At 61.3% G+C, this 14,772-nt stretch overlaps 3 protein-coding genes across 3 annotated transcripts; all 3 read left to right on the top strand.

Moving 5' to 3' along the window:
* Positions 1 to 5,623: 5,623 nt before the first annotated feature.
* Positions 5,624 to 9,001, top strand: CHLRE_08g373343v5 (uncharacterized protein). Its single transcript, XM_043065073.1, has 3 exons — positions 5,624 to 5,659; positions 5,841 to 5,886; positions 5,985 to 9,001. Exons 1-3 carry the CDS (start codon positions 5,652 to 5,654, stop codon positions 6,117 to 6,119), a joined length of 189 nt encoding a protein of 62 aa, XP_042922074.1. The 5' UTR covers positions 5,624 to 5,651; the 3' UTR covers positions 6,120 to 9,001.
* An 82-nt stretch (positions 9,002 to 9,083) lies between these two features.
* Positions 9,084 to 12,039, top strand: CHLRE_08g373342v5 (uncharacterized protein). The gene has a single exon (XM_043065072.1). It carries the CDS (start codon positions 9,129 to 9,131, stop codon positions 9,435 to 9,437), a length of 309 nt encoding a protein of 102 aa, XP_042922073.1. The 5' UTR covers positions 9,084 to 9,128; the 3' UTR covers positions 9,438 to 12,039.
* Positions 12,040 to 12,113: 74 nt separating this feature from the next.
* CHLRE_08g373341v5 (uncharacterized protein) lies at positions 12,114 to 14,748 on the top strand. The gene has a single exon (XM_043065071.1). It carries the CDS (start codon positions 12,150 to 12,152, stop codon positions 12,336 to 12,338), a length of 189 nt encoding a protein of 62 aa, XP_042922072.1. The 5' UTR covers positions 12,114 to 12,149; the 3' UTR covers positions 12,339 to 14,748.
* The last annotated feature ends 24 nt before the right edge of the window (positions 14,749 to 14,772 follow it).

Here is a 14,772-nt window from a genome sequence, read left to right as displayed (position 1 = left end):
CTGCCCACTACTATAGAGAGCTTGTATGTGCAAGTACATCGCAGCCAGGGGGCGGTCTCCATGCCGCATGGGTTGTGCAATAGGGTGGTTGACACGCGTGCCGACCACCACGCTGCGACTGCCTGTCAGGCCACGCCCACAGTAATGCTCTCTGGTGCGGGCCGCTGCATATAGCGCACAACCAATGTATATCACTACACACAAAGTGGCGTGGTCGGGTGCACCGCCGGTGGAGTGATATCACCGTCGCAGACATGTCAGCATCCCCGCACTCGCACACGTCAAGCACCCTCAACCGTTCGCAACCGGCATGCAGCAGCCTAACTATACAGCACGGCCCCCAGCTCCCCATCATACAACCATCGGCCCCGAGTCAAAGCAGCAGTGGAAGGCCAGGCGCTGGATCTAACTCCTGAACACAATGCAGTGCAACACAGGGCAGCGCCAACAGCGCACCATACCACCGCGGCTTTTCCTCCCATCCCTGGTCACACCACGATGGGGACCAGGACGCATAGTGCTGTGGCCAATCGTGCATGGCCCCCCAGTTGCAGCGCCAGGGCGTGATGCCGGCCTACCTGGTGCAGAGGGCGGGCGGAGAGGAGAGCGGTAGAGTGATGGGCGGACGCTAACAGGCGTTGGGGTGGTGCCAGTCTGAACATGGGTATGCCACGTGCTCGTGGCGAACCCTGGATCAAACCCCGCCGGTTTGCCGTGGCCCCCGCCCGTCACTAGGGCGCAGAAGTCGCGTCCAGCGACCTGCACCCCAAGGCACTCCGCCCATCAAATTTGATACCCTCTATTTACAGAACTGCCCCGCACTCTGTAAGCTGCTTCCTAGGCCGAGAACGCTTGCTGCCGTACCCCTATTAAACGCACCGTCCTCCCTGCGCGTATTGTCCAGCCTGCTGTACGGTTTGACAAACGCTTTCGAATGGTGTTGAGAAAAGGCTACAGTCAGTGGCGGGTTTCAGGAATGCCGGTTTTTCCCTCGCGCTTCCCAGCCATGCCAGCTAAATGCCTGGGTATTGGGATTGATAATCCAGTTGATACCTGGCAGCAGGGCAGCGCGCGGTGGGTAGCTGCTCCCCTCGCGCATTGCATGGGTGCAAATTCATGCTTTTGCGCAGGGGGCAGGATGCCCTCATAAATCCTACGCGCGCAAGGTTGGGAGTCATTGCCCACCCGTACCCCAACAAGCTATGCATACCCAAGCTGCTACACCACAGGGCTGTCGCCGGCAACCCATGGCGCGAAAGCTGGCTTGCTGTCACAATGGGCCTTTTTCCCAGCCTCGCAGCGTGGGCGTGGCTACCTAGAACCCGCATGCACGCTGGAGAGCGCCCAGGAACATCTGCGCTATGGAAGGGGCCTTGGGGGTACTGTCCCACGATGGGACTTACCGGGTCGGGATCAACGCGCTCCCGCGCGGGAGAGGTCGGGCTGGCGCCGGTGTCTGTTTGGACGCGACTTTTGCGCCCTAGTGACACTACACTGGCTGGTTATGCAAAGCGTTGCTATGGGCTCCCCCGCAGCTTCCCCACCCGGACCTCCCTCCTGCCCGCCGACGAATACGGCTTGGGCCTGGGCTCCCTCCTGCCGCAATACGCGCGCGTGGCCCAGCGGGCCCTGGTCCTTGCCCTAAATGACTCGGGCCGTCTTGGGATAGTAACCCGAGCCCTTCTGCCGCGCCAGGCAAGCATAGCTGGCTCCACACACGCCCACCTTCTCCCAGCCCATAGGTCACACCACCTTACGACGCTGAAACAGATGACCCTGGCAAAAGAGTACGGTGTCGTACTGTATCAAAACGGGTCTGCCTTTACAGTGCCTACCTGGTCCATTGCCGCTGCCCTTGAGGCAGAAGCCGAGGCCCGGGGCGTTGAACCTCTTCCCGTTGAATACGTCCTCCCTCTTGCGGACCTGAGGCTCGAACTGAGCCACCTGGTGGACCGCAACACAGGCAAACACCTGATCACTAGCTCGGACCTCGAGAAGCACATGGGGGCGAGCCGGGTCCGACACAAGCACAAGGTAGCCCTCAACAGGCTTAGCCTCGCGCTCAGTATGGCTGGACGTGCAGGGGAAAACCCTCCAGCCCACGGCAGCCCTGCCCCCCTGACCACCGCACAGCGCACTCTGCCCGACGTGGCCACAATCATAGCCTTAGCTATGAGGCCCGACCCCCTCCCCCCTGGAATGGCCAGCCCCCTCGACCGGCACCTCCAGCCCCTCCCGGAGGCGCCCCCGCCCAAGCAAACACCACGCAAGCCCCCGCCGACCTGCCCCCCCCCCCCTCCCCAGCAGGGGGGGGCCAGGCCCAACCCGACGCACATGGCCCTGCGGCCGCACCGGAAGCCCCTGCTGATGGGGCAACGCAGCCCTCCATACGACCCCCGGCCAGAGCCCGCAAGCCGGCTACAACCCGCCGGCCACCACAGAACCAAACGCGCGCACGGCGCGTTACAAAACACGCAGCACAACGCGCACGCATTGCAGAAACCACGCGCACTACCCCTGAGGACCTACTCACCGGGGACCGCGCCGCCATCAACCATGCCCTGCGGCTCACCAACGGCGATGAGAGCCTGCCGGTGGGCACGCGGGGGTACGAAACGGCATGCTCGGTATTCCAAGCGCTCACCAAAGACATGACAGGACACATGCGGATCGGCCACCCACACCCACAGGACCCACCCTCCCTTGCCATTGCTGTCGAACCACGCCAACAGCGCCGTGGGCTACCACCCGCCCTCACATCCCGTCTCACGGCGAATGCCGCCAACCCCGAACCCAACGCCATAAGCGAGTATCTGAACAACACAGCATTGCCTATGGAAGTCAACCAGGCTGCCGCTCATAACGACCCCATGGACGCTGATAACCCGACGCCGCCCCTGACTGCCCCGGCAGCGCACGCTGCGGGAGGCCACGGGGCCCGTCCCAGCTGGCGACTGGCCCGCGCCAGGATCACACAAGATCTAGTCCCACGGCCCGCCGACAACCGCACTAACGGTGACACTCAACTCACCTACGACCTGGACAATGACGGACAGGAACTGGCACAGGTCCTGCACAGCGAAAACAAACAAACTGTCACGGACAAAGAACTGACACGGAAGCGCAAAGCCAAAGAGGACACCTCTGGGACACGTGAAAAGTACTGGAAGGTGCAGTGGAAGCCGTCCATTTGCCCGGCCGGCATTGCCTCTGCTTTTGTCCGCATGGGCTACGCAACTATCCAGAATGCCAGGTGCTACAAGCACCCTCTTGCGACGCGCCCAGGCCCACAACCTGCGCAGACCGCGGCTGAGCCTCCGACCCAAGCCCACGCAATCTCACCTGAAGAGCCTGCCCAAGCTGCAGAGCCGGCAGCACCGCAGCCCACTGGGGCCCCCCTATTCTCGTCCTGGACGACCAAACTCCTGCGACATGTCACGTGGGCGCCGAGCACGGACCGTGAGAGGGACCTAAAACACAGTCCACAATGGGAGGAGTTACTGGAGGAGTGCAAAACCCGGCTAGCAAACGGTACCAACCAAGGCCCGCGGCCCCGAACAGTGCGCCCCGCACCTGATCGGAACCTTACCGCCAGACAGCGCCAAGGCCGCCACGACGCCGAGCCCCTGGATACCGCATCCCGCGCGCGTGATATCCGCACGACCACCACCATCACCACAAGCCCGTGCAACCCCTACAAGGACATCGTGGCCCCCGGAGCATACACTATTCCCACCACTGGTGGCACCCGGATGCCTGAAAGGCAGACGCCGGAGGCTTAAGGCACTTCGTGCCAAGCCGTACAACTCATCGTCACAAGAACTAGCCTTCTCTGTCAGCCTGCGGCCTCCTAGAGAAGCCGTCGCATATAGTACCATACATATACTGATACACTGCACTTCATGCCGGTGCCGCTGCACTTCTGTTCCTCTCCCCCACTTTGCTCTATCGCGCCTGCTACTTCTCTTCATAACACAAATTTATGCTAGCTCAAATGTCAGTAGAACAAGAGCTGGCGGCAGACGCTGCTTGGCTGGCTTGGGACGCGAGTCCTCACGCTGCTGACTGCTCGTTGACCGGCTTGGCAACGCTGCTCACACGTCAGCTGCAGCCAGCTATTACGTGAGAGAAACGACTATGCCGAGGTCATCGTCCCGACTCGTGGCCACACTTCCGGTGGCCCACTTGACCCACCCCCAGAGTGGAAGGTGCCCCCACGCATAGAGTGGACGCTCATTCTGCGCTATGTCCGTGGCCCGCCGCTCAGCCGCACCCGAAATCTTCATTCTCGCTGCTGCGCGAGCACTCCATTTGTGCTCTCTGAAGAAGAACGCCCTGTCAAACCTGGTCATTCGCTTCATGACTATCAATCCGCGAAGTCTTCCTTCTGCGTCTTATCTGATTGCAATGTAAACGTTTTACAAAAGAATAGGATGCAAAAAGGTCAGACAGCGCTCAAGACAGCTTCCTTTTCCGACGTGCTCTGTATGCTCAGTTGCTTAGAAGGGTATCAGTGGATACGCTTGTGTAACTTTGGGGTTCGCTGAGGCGCGGGGACCGCACCGGCAATCGCTCGCCCGGCGCACTCGCCAAGCGAAATTACTGACGCGTTTTGCTCATGCTAGAGCTTAATATGATAACTGCGAGAGCGAATGAGCAGCTCGCTAGCTTGGCCGCTTCGGGCAGGGGGCCGGCACGGCTGGCGCGACCTCCTCCCTCGGCACACCGACGCACCCGTCCGTCGCCCGACAGCTGTGGCCTGATGGTGCACATGTGTAACCATGGGGGGGGGGAGGGGACAGCGCCGGCTGAGAGAGACGGGTGCTTTGTGTAGCCTGGTTTAAAGACGGGGTAAAAGAGCGCCAGCAGCCTCCACTGCAGGAGTGAACAGCGTGGCCACTGACACTGTAGCCAGGTTCCCTCCCCAGCCCGGACCACACCCCAGCCCCTGCCACGCGTGATGGGGCAAGTGCACGCATGCAACGCGTGGGCCTGATGTCTCATAATCTAGCAGCTGCGCTTGAAATGCCCGACCGAGAAGTCTCGGTCGCCGGTACAGACACACGAACGTGCCGCGCATGCTGGTAGACATGCCCCACTCCACCCCCTTCCCCCCCTCGCTGTCAATCCGCCCTCACAAGCCCCAAATGCTAACCATGCCTTGTACAGACACACGATCGTGCCGCGCAGGCTGGTAGACATGCCCCCCTCCAACCGTTTCTCCCCTCCTCGCTGCTAGTTCGCCCTCACAGGCTACCCATGCCTTGTACCCTCACAGGCTACCCATGCCTTGAACAAACACACGAAAGAACCGTGTAGACTGGTAGACATGCCCCCCTCCATCCCCCCTCCCCCCCTCACTGTCAATTCGCCCTGACAAGCCCCCACAGGCTACCCATGCCTTGTACAGACACACGAACGTGCCGTGCAGGCTGGTAGACATGCCCCAGTCCAACCCTTTCTCTCCTCCTCGCTGCTAATTCGCCCTCACAGGCCCCCACAGGCTACCCATGCCTTGTACAGACACACGAAAGAACCGTATAGACTGGTAGACATGCCCCCCTCCATCCCCCCTCCCCCCCTCGAAATAGAAATAGAAATAGAGACACCCTGCCGTAGGCAAGTGGTGTGAATTAAGGGAGTGGGGGGAGATGAGGAGGTGGGCCAGGCCCGCCTCCTGTACGCCCCCACTACCGAGCATGTGAAGGCGGGCGTGCAGGCCAGGCCTGCACCCCGCCAGGGTGTTACGTCCCGCCCGGGTCGCCAGGTGGCAGACCCCGTTCGAGACGCCGTCTGGTCAGGACAATGTGGTTGAGGGTGGCGACTGCGTGGTCGTGTAGGGTGTCGCAGCACTGCCTGGCTTTGTGGGAAGTGACGCCCAGGGAGGTGAGGAGGGGATGGAGGTCCTTGCGGATTGTGCCTGCAAATCCGAGGCTGATTGCGCTCTGCGGGGTGTATTGCACTTTCCATCCCGCTTCCCGCAGGTCGGCTGCAAGGGCCTGGTGCTGTTGTGCTTTTTCGTGTTGCTTGGCGGCGTGGTTCGTGTCGGCGGTGTATCCTGCTTCGATGATGTGGATGGTGTCGCGTTCGCTGGGAAGCACGACAAAGTCTGGGTTTAGGGCTGCGGCGAGGGAGATGGAAGGGATTAGCAGGATGTCGGGGCGGTAATGTAGGTGGCGTCCTGCTGGTTTGCCCTCCTGGTCGGGGAGCAGCCACGGCGGCAGGCGGTTGTCAGCCGCGTAGTCTGGCAGATCGGCTTTAGACGTGGCGTCCATTACCATGTAGCAGCCGCCGCAGTCACCACGGGAGATGGCTCGTGCGATGGTCTGGACTGCAATGTTGTGTCGTTTAATGTACATTGCACGGAGTTGGGGGTTGTGGCAGCCTCCCAGTATATGGCCACCGGAGTCGGGTCCGCGACAGAGTGGGCATGGGGCGGGGGTATCGGGGCCAGCGCGGGGGGCTCGGCGGCCTGTGACTGTGCGGCCGAAGCGGGCTGCGAGTTTATTGTTCCACAGCTGCCCGTACAGATAGTCCATGCAGCGTTTGGCCTTGCGGTGCCGGCCTGATTGCAGGTTCATGGTTCGGGTGCTGGATTTGATATCCAGGTCTGGGATGGCCTTGGCAACGAAGCCAGTGTAGAGGGTTTCGCGGGTGTGGCCTTGGGCGATGTGCGGGGCCGCGAGCGTGGCGATGCCGCGGTTGAGGTCATGCGCGTAGTGTCCTTCGTTCTTCTCTCGTGGCACCCCTTCTAGAGTCGATTTCATAGTTTTACGTATCCAATAGTATTTGCTGCGCGGGTCGTTATCGGATTCCTCGACCAGCCACTCGGCCCCGGGTATCTGTTCTCCCTTGGCGGTTTTCACCGCCGCCTGATCTGCGAGTTCATTGTGCGCAATCCCTGAATGTGCTTTGACCTTGAGGAGATTAGTCCGGCGGCCGGCGTGGGAGCGGCGTTTCAGTAGCGCGAGGATGTTATCCAGCAGCGCTTTGTGTTTGCTGAAGGTGAGGAGTTGGGGCTGGTTGATTGTTTTGCGGATGAGGAACAGCGACGCAGCGGAGTCAGTGTATACGGTGACTTCGGGGAGCGCTTGCACTTCGTCTAGCTTGAGTACTTGGTGTATGGCCGAGAGCTCGCATCGTGTGATGGTGTTACAGCCGTGTTGCCCAGGGTTGACGTCGATTTGATAGCAGCGCAGCGTGCGGGCATCAATCGCTGCGGCCCCCCACGCGCTGGGCTGACCGAGGGCGTCCTTCTGCACTGAGCCATCGGTGTAGAAGCCTTCATAGGGATTGAGGCGGAGGGGCTGGGTGGCCGCGAAGGGGGCTAGGGTGGCTGGCGTGGCCGGTACGGGAGGGGGTGTTACCCGGGGTGCCGCCGGACGGGTGCGGGTCATCCGGCGGACTTGCTTGGTTACCCATCGCGTGTGGGCCCACGTGAGTTGGGGCTGCGGGTCGACGGGCATGCCCGAGAGGTATAGGGATGTGCCTAGGGCGTCGCGTATGGGCTGGGCGAGTTGGGCTCCGGGTGTATTGCTGACCAGCACTAGGTCGTGTTTTAGGGTGATGCCTGCGTCGTTGTGGATCTGGCCGAGAAGGGCGTGTGTTGCTGTGGCGGAGATGCTGCCAAGGAGTGTGACTCTGGGGTGGGCGAGGTATCGTGTGTATGGCGCGTTGCGTTGGGTGGGGAGGATGAGCAGCGTGGCAGTGGTTGGCGGGTTGCGGGTGTTTGTAAGGGTTTCGGTGTGTTCGGCCCATGCTAGTGCCCAGCGGACTGCGTGAGCTCCGTCTTCGGTGTTGGGTTCGGGGCAGGCGACAGCAACTCCATCCCATGGCTGTGAGTACGCATCATAGTTGGCCCCAAAGAGCATGTCTTCTTCGTACAGTGTGTAGTAGGTGGTGGCGGCGTCCGAGACGTTAAGGGGTGATGCGAAGAGCTCCGTTGTGCTGCCTATTGCTGTGTGCAGGGTTTGCGTCAGCCCGTCACACAGTATGCGTTCGCCTTTTTCGGCAACAGGGTGGGATTTGGAGCCGCCCCCGGGTTTGTATCGAAGGAGCAGGCGGGCGATGGCGGCCGCAAAGCCTCTGCCCTGATCGTGCTTGGCGTGTGCTTCGGGCCAGGTTGTTTGTGCATGCTGGTAGCGTTGCCACAGGAGGCTGAGCCGCTCTGCGCTGATGGTGCCTATGCACCGTCCGCGGGGGTCATATACATGCGCCAGGTGGGTGCCGCATGCCGGGGAGCCGGGGTCGAGGGCCGTACCGAGCTGGACGGTGTATGCTTGCGTGGGGTGGATGTCTCGGCTAGGGTTGCAAGGCTCAACGTTGATATCTACGTAGTGGCGCAGAGTGCGCTGCCCTCGTGCTGTGTCATTGCTGGCGTCTGTCCAGCGGCCCTGTCGCTGGTCGTGGTTGAGGTGGGTGTCCGTAGCGGGGGGTGGCGGGCGGGGGCCCAGGGGGACGGCGAGGCGGGCGTTAAGGGCGTCTAGGAGTTCCTGCTTGTTGTCTTGTGCATCCAGGATAGCGGCGGGTTCTTCCAAGTCTTCCCACTCCACAAGGACGCGAGGTTCGTTACCTGGGGTGAGGAGCCAGGTAAGGCCGCCGGGTTTGGGGCGGTAGCGGTTGCGGGCGTAGAGGGTGAGGGAGCCGGGGGTGATGACGGTGGGTTCCCACTGGACTCGGTAAAAGGGCGCGCCTTTGCTGGTGGTGTGCGCTATCACTTGTTGTACTCGCTCCTGTTGCCCGTATAGGGTGTTGGTGGTGGTTAGGGCTTTGGTGCGGTAGGTTTCGCTGAAGTGCTTCCATGTGTCGGACGTGGCGGCTAGGTACGCGTCTTGCTCCTCCTGACTGAGCTTGTGTCGGTGTGTGAATGTGGCTGGGGGTGTGGGGCCGAGGAGCAGGCCTCTGAGGTGTGCCGCGGGGTTTTGGGGCTTGGATTTGCCGAGGAGGCTAGGGGCGGTATGGATCAGGTCTGCGCAGTGTGCTTCTGTAAGCGGATCGAGCGATGGATCCCAATCAAATGCTGCGGGCGCATCAGCAGGCGGTGATCCACGACCTTCAGGTTCCCTGACCATCTTAATGCAAGCCCGCTTACGTTGCTGTGTGCCTGGCCGGCGTGTTTGTGCAGGTGCATGGTTCTCGCCGGCGTGGTGGTCCTCCTCAGGCTCGGCCGCCGCGGTGGTGGCGGCGGCGGTGGTGGCCGCAGCGGTTTCTCCAGCGTTGGCAGTCTGTCCGGTGGCGGGGGCGCGCTGGCGGAGGAAGCGGTTAAGCGTGCCCCAGTCGACGGCGGCAGGTGCGGTGTGGGCCGTGTGGAGGCCAGTGAAGGTGTGTCCATCTGGAAGAGTGCGCTGGGCAGTGGTGAGGGGAGCGGTGCTGTTGTGGGTTTTGGCGCGAGTTCGGGTTTCAGCGTGGAGTGCGAGAGTGAGACGGTTGAGGGCTAGCCTGTGCCGCCTTTGGGCCCTCGGCCATGTGTTTTTTAGAGTGTTGGCATCGATGACGCAGGTGCGGTCCGGAGTGAGGAGCTCGCGGAAGTCGCTGGTGAGTTCAAGGAGGGGTTGAATCAATCGGAAGGGCAGGGCCTGTTCCGCGTCGGCGCCTGGCGGCACGGTGCGTGCAAGGAGGGCCGACAAACCGTGTAGTGTAGTGTGGTATGCGCTGCCCTGTTGGGTCAGCTCCAGGCCCGCGTCTGTGATCAGCGACAGCTGTCGCAGGTTGGTATAGAAGCGGCATTGTGTGCGGAGCTGATCTGCGGGTATCTTCTGTGCCACGCTGTGTTGCAGGTGGAGCATGGCGCGGGTGACGGCGCCCAGCCTGCCTCCATCGTTCAGGGCCTGGACGAGAGCCTTGCCGGCGCGGCGGACATACAGCTCGCGGATGCTGCCTACGCCCAGGCCAAGGGCGTTGGTGGGTTGGAGGATAGCGCGGGTGGGGAAGCCTCGTTTCAGGCCGTAGCACATTTTGGCGGTGCTGGCAATCAGGGAGTCGAGGCTGGTGACGTCATGTGTGCTGTACGGCATGAACGGGAGGCTGTAGGCCACTGCTGGGTGGATGGTAAATTGTATCATTCGGAGCTTTTGGTCTGGTGTGGCAAGTGATGTGGCGATGCGTTGCCCTCGCTTCTTAATCTTTTCCCGGATGTACTGTACTTGTGCGCTCCAGTCTAGGGTAGGGGTGATGTGGATGCCGAGGTATTTGTAGGATTCATGCGGGGGCTTGTATGGGATAGCGGTGCCGTCTATGCGGATTTGGCCTTCTAGCATCCGGGCGAGCGCTGCCTGGTGGGGCTTGCTGCGGGGGCCGCCAAGGGTGGGGTCGGCGCGCGCGCGGCCGTGGAGTATGCCTTGTAGTTGGCATTTGGAGACGTTGACCTTCAAACCGCCCCATGCTGCGTATTTCTCAATTTTTTCAACTTGGATTCGTAAATTTGAGATTTGGGTTGTGGCTGTGACCAGGTCATCAGCGAAGGCGCCGGAGCTGAGGTTATGCTTGTCGTTTTCGGCTTTGGTGAGGCATCCGTATTGGTACCCGCGCCCGCCAACGTGGAGCCACCGGAGCAGCGGTTCAATAAAGATGATGAACAGTAGGGGTGATAGGACGTCACCCTGCACTGTGCCACGTTGGATGGGGATGGGGGGCGTGGTGCCGTGCTCAGTGCGGACGCTGGTGGCTGCCTTGCCGTAAAGGTCCCGTACCACCTCAATCAGGTCGGTGGGGTAGCCTAGATCGTGCATGACGATGAGCAGTTTGTCATGGTCGATCGTGTTAAATGCGGAGGTGAAGTCAATGTACAGTAGGAAGAGGTCGCGTCCGGTGGTGGCTGCGTCCTCTATTGCGTGGAGTAGGTTTTGGACTTGCCGTTCGGTATTGCGGCCTCTGAGAAAGCCTTCTTGTGACTCCGTGAAGATGTGGGCTTGTTCGCTAAACAGGGCGGCGTTCACAGTGATGAGAGAGGTGTACAGCTTGTAGAGGGTGTTGGCCAGCGCGATAGGCCGCTTATTCTGTATCAGCAGGGGGTCTCCTTTCTTGGGTAGGAGGACGGTGTCGGACTGTGTCCAGTGTGTAGGGATGTGTGCTTTCACCCACATGAGGGTCATGAGTTGGTGTATGGCTGTCTGCAGGCTGGTTGGTATTGTCTGGAGGAGTTCGTTGGGTATTCCATCGGGCCCCGGGGCCTTGCGGCGGGACAGATGGTTGACGCAGCCAAAGAACGTTGTGCTGTCGGCTATGCCGGGCAGTAGGGTGGCGGGTGCGTCGGTTGGCTTGGATAGGGCCGGCATACGATCAGGTGCGTCGGGCCGGCTCCAGGGGTATTGTTTCTCGCTGTGGGGTATGTCGTAGTGTCCTGTGCGGGGGCCATTGATTGGGAGGAGTTGAGCGGTGAAGTGCTGGTGGATGCTGTTCAGGATTTTCTCGGGTGCGGTGTGGACTTCTTTGGTGGTGGGGTCAGTGAGGGCGGGCGTGCCGCGTGGCTGGTCCGTTTCATCGAAGATCTTCTGGTGTGCGCGCTTTGGCTGTGTTGCAACCAGTCGTCGGAAGGCACGGGCTGCCCGTTTGGTGTTGAGTTTCCTTGCTTCCTTTTTTGCGGCACGGAGGAGGGTGCGTGCGTTGAGTAGTTGACTCCGGATGGCGGTGGGTGTGTCGGCTTCTGCGGGGGTCGGCGGGGCAGGTGTGGGGCTGGTGGTGTTGGGTGGGGGCGTCGGGGCGGGGTGAGGTGAGGTGGTGGGTGTGGGTGGGGTGGCGCCCGCTGCGTTTGTGACAGTAAGGGCGGCTGTGAGCCGTTCTTTGAGCTTGCTGGTGGCAGTCAGGAGGCGCGTCACTGTTTTTGACGTGTGGTGTCGTGGGCTTGTAGTGCTGGCGCGCGGCGGTTTCTTGTCGCAGTAGTTTTTGAGAACGTCCAGGCACTTTTGGAGGATGGATTCGAGTGTGTTGCTGATGGACGTGGTGTCGGCTGCACTAACTTCGGGAAGGGCGCGGAACTCCGCAGGGCTTGGGGTGTTCCGCTCGGCTTGGGCAGGGGTGAGGCCGGCAGGGTATAGCTTATTGGTGATGGCGAGGTGTGCGGGGTGTAGCGTGTTCAGTAGGTCGGCGATCTCTTGCCCAATGGTTTCTTCCATCTTGATGCGCGCTTTCTCGCGCTGGTCTTTGGTTGGTGGATGGTAGTTTACCCATGCGTCAGGATCGGAGGGGGCGGCAGGTGCCGTGGGGAAGGGGTAGAGGCGGAGGGCAGCGAGGGGAACGCTGGAGAGGAGAGCACGGTGGTCGAGGGCATCACCGCATTCATGCACCGCTTCCTGTCCACCTCCTGTTGTATTGATGATGGCGTGTGTGTGGTGGCTTACTAGTAGGTCGTCAATGCGGCTCATGTGCGGTGCGGTGGCTTGATCGTGTAGGTATGTATGGGGCCGGGGGTGTTCGTGTGTGGGCAGTGTGATTGGGTGCAGGCCCGCAGAGGTGGCGAAGGCAATGTGGGCGCGGTCCGTAGCGTTCAGCTGGCCTGTGCTGCGGTCGGAGGGGAACAGCACTGCGTTCCAGTCGCCTCCAATAAGGAGATGCTCTTTCGCGGCTGTCGTTTTGGCGGCTTGGTCGGTGCAGTATTTGTAGATTGCAGCACGGGTGGCGTCGTCGCTGGGGGCGTATATGCCGATGGCGTGTACTGGCGTGCTGTGTGGTGGTGCAATGCGTATGTGGCAGACGTGGCCTGCCAGGCGTGCGTCTGTGTTGTGTGCATTCATGTCCGTGGTGCCAGACGGGCGGCTAAAGCGGTGGGTGACACCGACCATGACGCCGGCATGGGGGCGGGTTCCCTCTCGTGGGTTGTAGGGTGCGTTGCTGGTGTAGGTTTGGTAGTGCGAGGAGAGGCCTTTTTTAGCGCTGCCCATGCTGTAGTGGAGGCGGGTGGGAATTTTGGTTTCGGTGAGGAAGAGGATGTCGGGGGTGTGTGTGGTGACCGTGTGGAGGATGCTTTCATGGTGGCTCAACAGTTCCCTGGTGTTGAGGGTGAGGACAGAGATGCGCCCGTCAGGGGGTGGGGAGGGGCTGGCCTGGGCTTGGCCGGTTGCGGGTTCGCTGGGTGTGGTTTGGAGTGTGGCCGCGTGTTTCCTCTTGTGCGCCATTGCTATGGTGATCTGTTGGGGCTTCTTGGCTAGTGGTGGTGCACTGGGGGCGCCTGTGCTGAGCTTGCGTAGTTTAGGGGTGGGGTTGGGCGTACGCCTGGCGGGGCGCTTTGTGGGGCCCGCTGGTTTGGGCACGATGCGTGTGGCAGTGTTGCTTCGGGCGGCTGGGCCTGGGTTGGCGCTCGTAGGCGGGCTAGGGGAGTTTGTGGTATTGGGGCCGGCGGGGGGGCCGCCGGTAGGGTTAGTGGGGGGGTCCTGTGCGAGGGCTGCGGATGTGGGGCCGAGTTTGTTAGCAGTGGAGGCACTGTTGCCGTTTTGGGTGCGTGTGCGTTTGGTGCCTGCACGCTGGCGGTTTACCTCATTGGTGCGGACAGGGGTGATGCGGATGCCCTCGTGTGAGAGGGTGATGCGGGTGGTGGGGGGGCTGATTGGCGGGATGTCCCGGATGTTGAAGTTGGTTGATACTTCGGGGTGTCGGGTGTAAGTGAGGGTTAGGGTGAGGCCGCGCCCCAGGTCCGCCCACCGGTAGTAGCCTGGCTGTGCAGTGTCGGCGTTCGTGAGGGGGATGGCGCGTGGTGCATTGGAGTCGTGCAGCCACCAGCGGCCGTTTGCATGTTTCACAGTTCGGGCGTGGCCACCGTGGATAAGAATAAAGCCGATGTGGCGGGACTCGGAGGGGATGGCATTGAGTGCTTCGTGCTGGTTTAGGCCCCCGTGGTACGAGCATGCCGTGAGTTGGACATAGGGGAGGCCTGGCAGGGGGGAACAGGTGTTGGCTTTGAGGCAGTGGTTTATGAGTCCATAGTCTATGCTGGTGGCGGTCAGGTAGGTCGCCCAGGTGGGCACTGAGGCTGGGGAGTTGTGGTGCAGGAGCTGCCACCCCCGCTCCCATTCGGCGCAGACTGTGGCGGGTGTGAGAAGGCGTTTCCCGAGCAGGTTGTTGGTTGCATGGATGAGGCAGGAGCGATTGTCGTGCTGTTTATCATGGAGGTGTATGGCTCTGACAACCGGTGTGGCTAGTTTGATGCGTTTGCTCTTGCTGCCAGCGTGTCGCATGTGTGTGTCGGCTCCGGGCCTTCCTTGGCGGGCGCGCCGGCAAGAGAGCATATAACTGGAAGTTGTAGCTAGAGCAAAAGCCCAACTGGTTGCTGTGTTGCTGTTTAGTTTTAGCTTGCTCTGTTGAGGGCCGGGGATGTCCCAGCTCAGCTCGCAGCGGGCACGAGCGAAGATATAGCTGAGCATCGAAAGCAAAACAAGAGCCCAGCTGATTGCTGTAGTGCTGTTAATAATTCTCGACTTGCTCTGAGAGCTAGTCGCACGTCTCCTGAGCATGGCTGCAGCTCCAAGTGAGCTCGACGCGCTTTGTTTTAGCAGGTCTGGCTCCTCAAATGCATGTGTTTGTTCTTGTGTACTTTGCTGTGTCTGGCGGGGGTCTGGGGGGGTGCGGGGTCGCTTGCATGCGGGCGGCTGTTCTCGGCAGTGCGGCGAAGGGCTCGTGGGCTTCCGAGTCGGTCTTGTCATATTGCAGAGTCGTGGGTGGCTCGGCGCGTGCGTAAGCACAAGGCACGAGTACCCTTCTGCGACGTTGACCGACTCGGCGTTCCTGGCCCGCTTCCCGTCACTGTAACAAGTAGTCCCAGAGTGATAGCGGTGATAAACCATC

Source organism: Chlamydomonas reinhardtii, chromosome 8, assembly GCF_000002595.2.
Source record: "Chlamydomonas reinhardtii strain CC-503 cw92 mt+ chromosome 8, whole genome shotgun sequence".
NCBI classification, from domain to species: Eukaryota; Viridiplantae; Chlorophyta; class Chlorophyceae; order Chlamydomonadales; family Chlamydomonadaceae; genus Chlamydomonas; species Chlamydomonas reinhardtii.
Note: the sequence above shows the minus strand (reverse complement) of the source record. Positions and strands in the feature narration are given on the sequence as shown.

Excerpts from the sequence above, each read along its gene's own strand:
- CHLRE_08g373343v5 (XM_043065073.1), top strand. Across the intron at positions 5,887-5,984 it reads GGGAAGTGACGCCCAGGGAG|GTCGGCTGCAAGGGCCTGGT; the intron begins GTGAGGAGGGGA and ends CGCTTCCCGCAG.
- CHLRE_08g373341v5 (XM_043065071.1), top strand. The coding sequence starts at position 12,150 with ATGGTAGTTTACCCATGCGTCAGGATCGGAGGGGGCGGCAGGTGCCGT.
- CHLRE_08g373342v5 (XM_043065072.1), top strand. The coding sequence starts at position 9,129 with ATGGTTCTCGCCGGCGTGGTGGTCCTCCTCAGGCTCGGCCGCCGCGGT.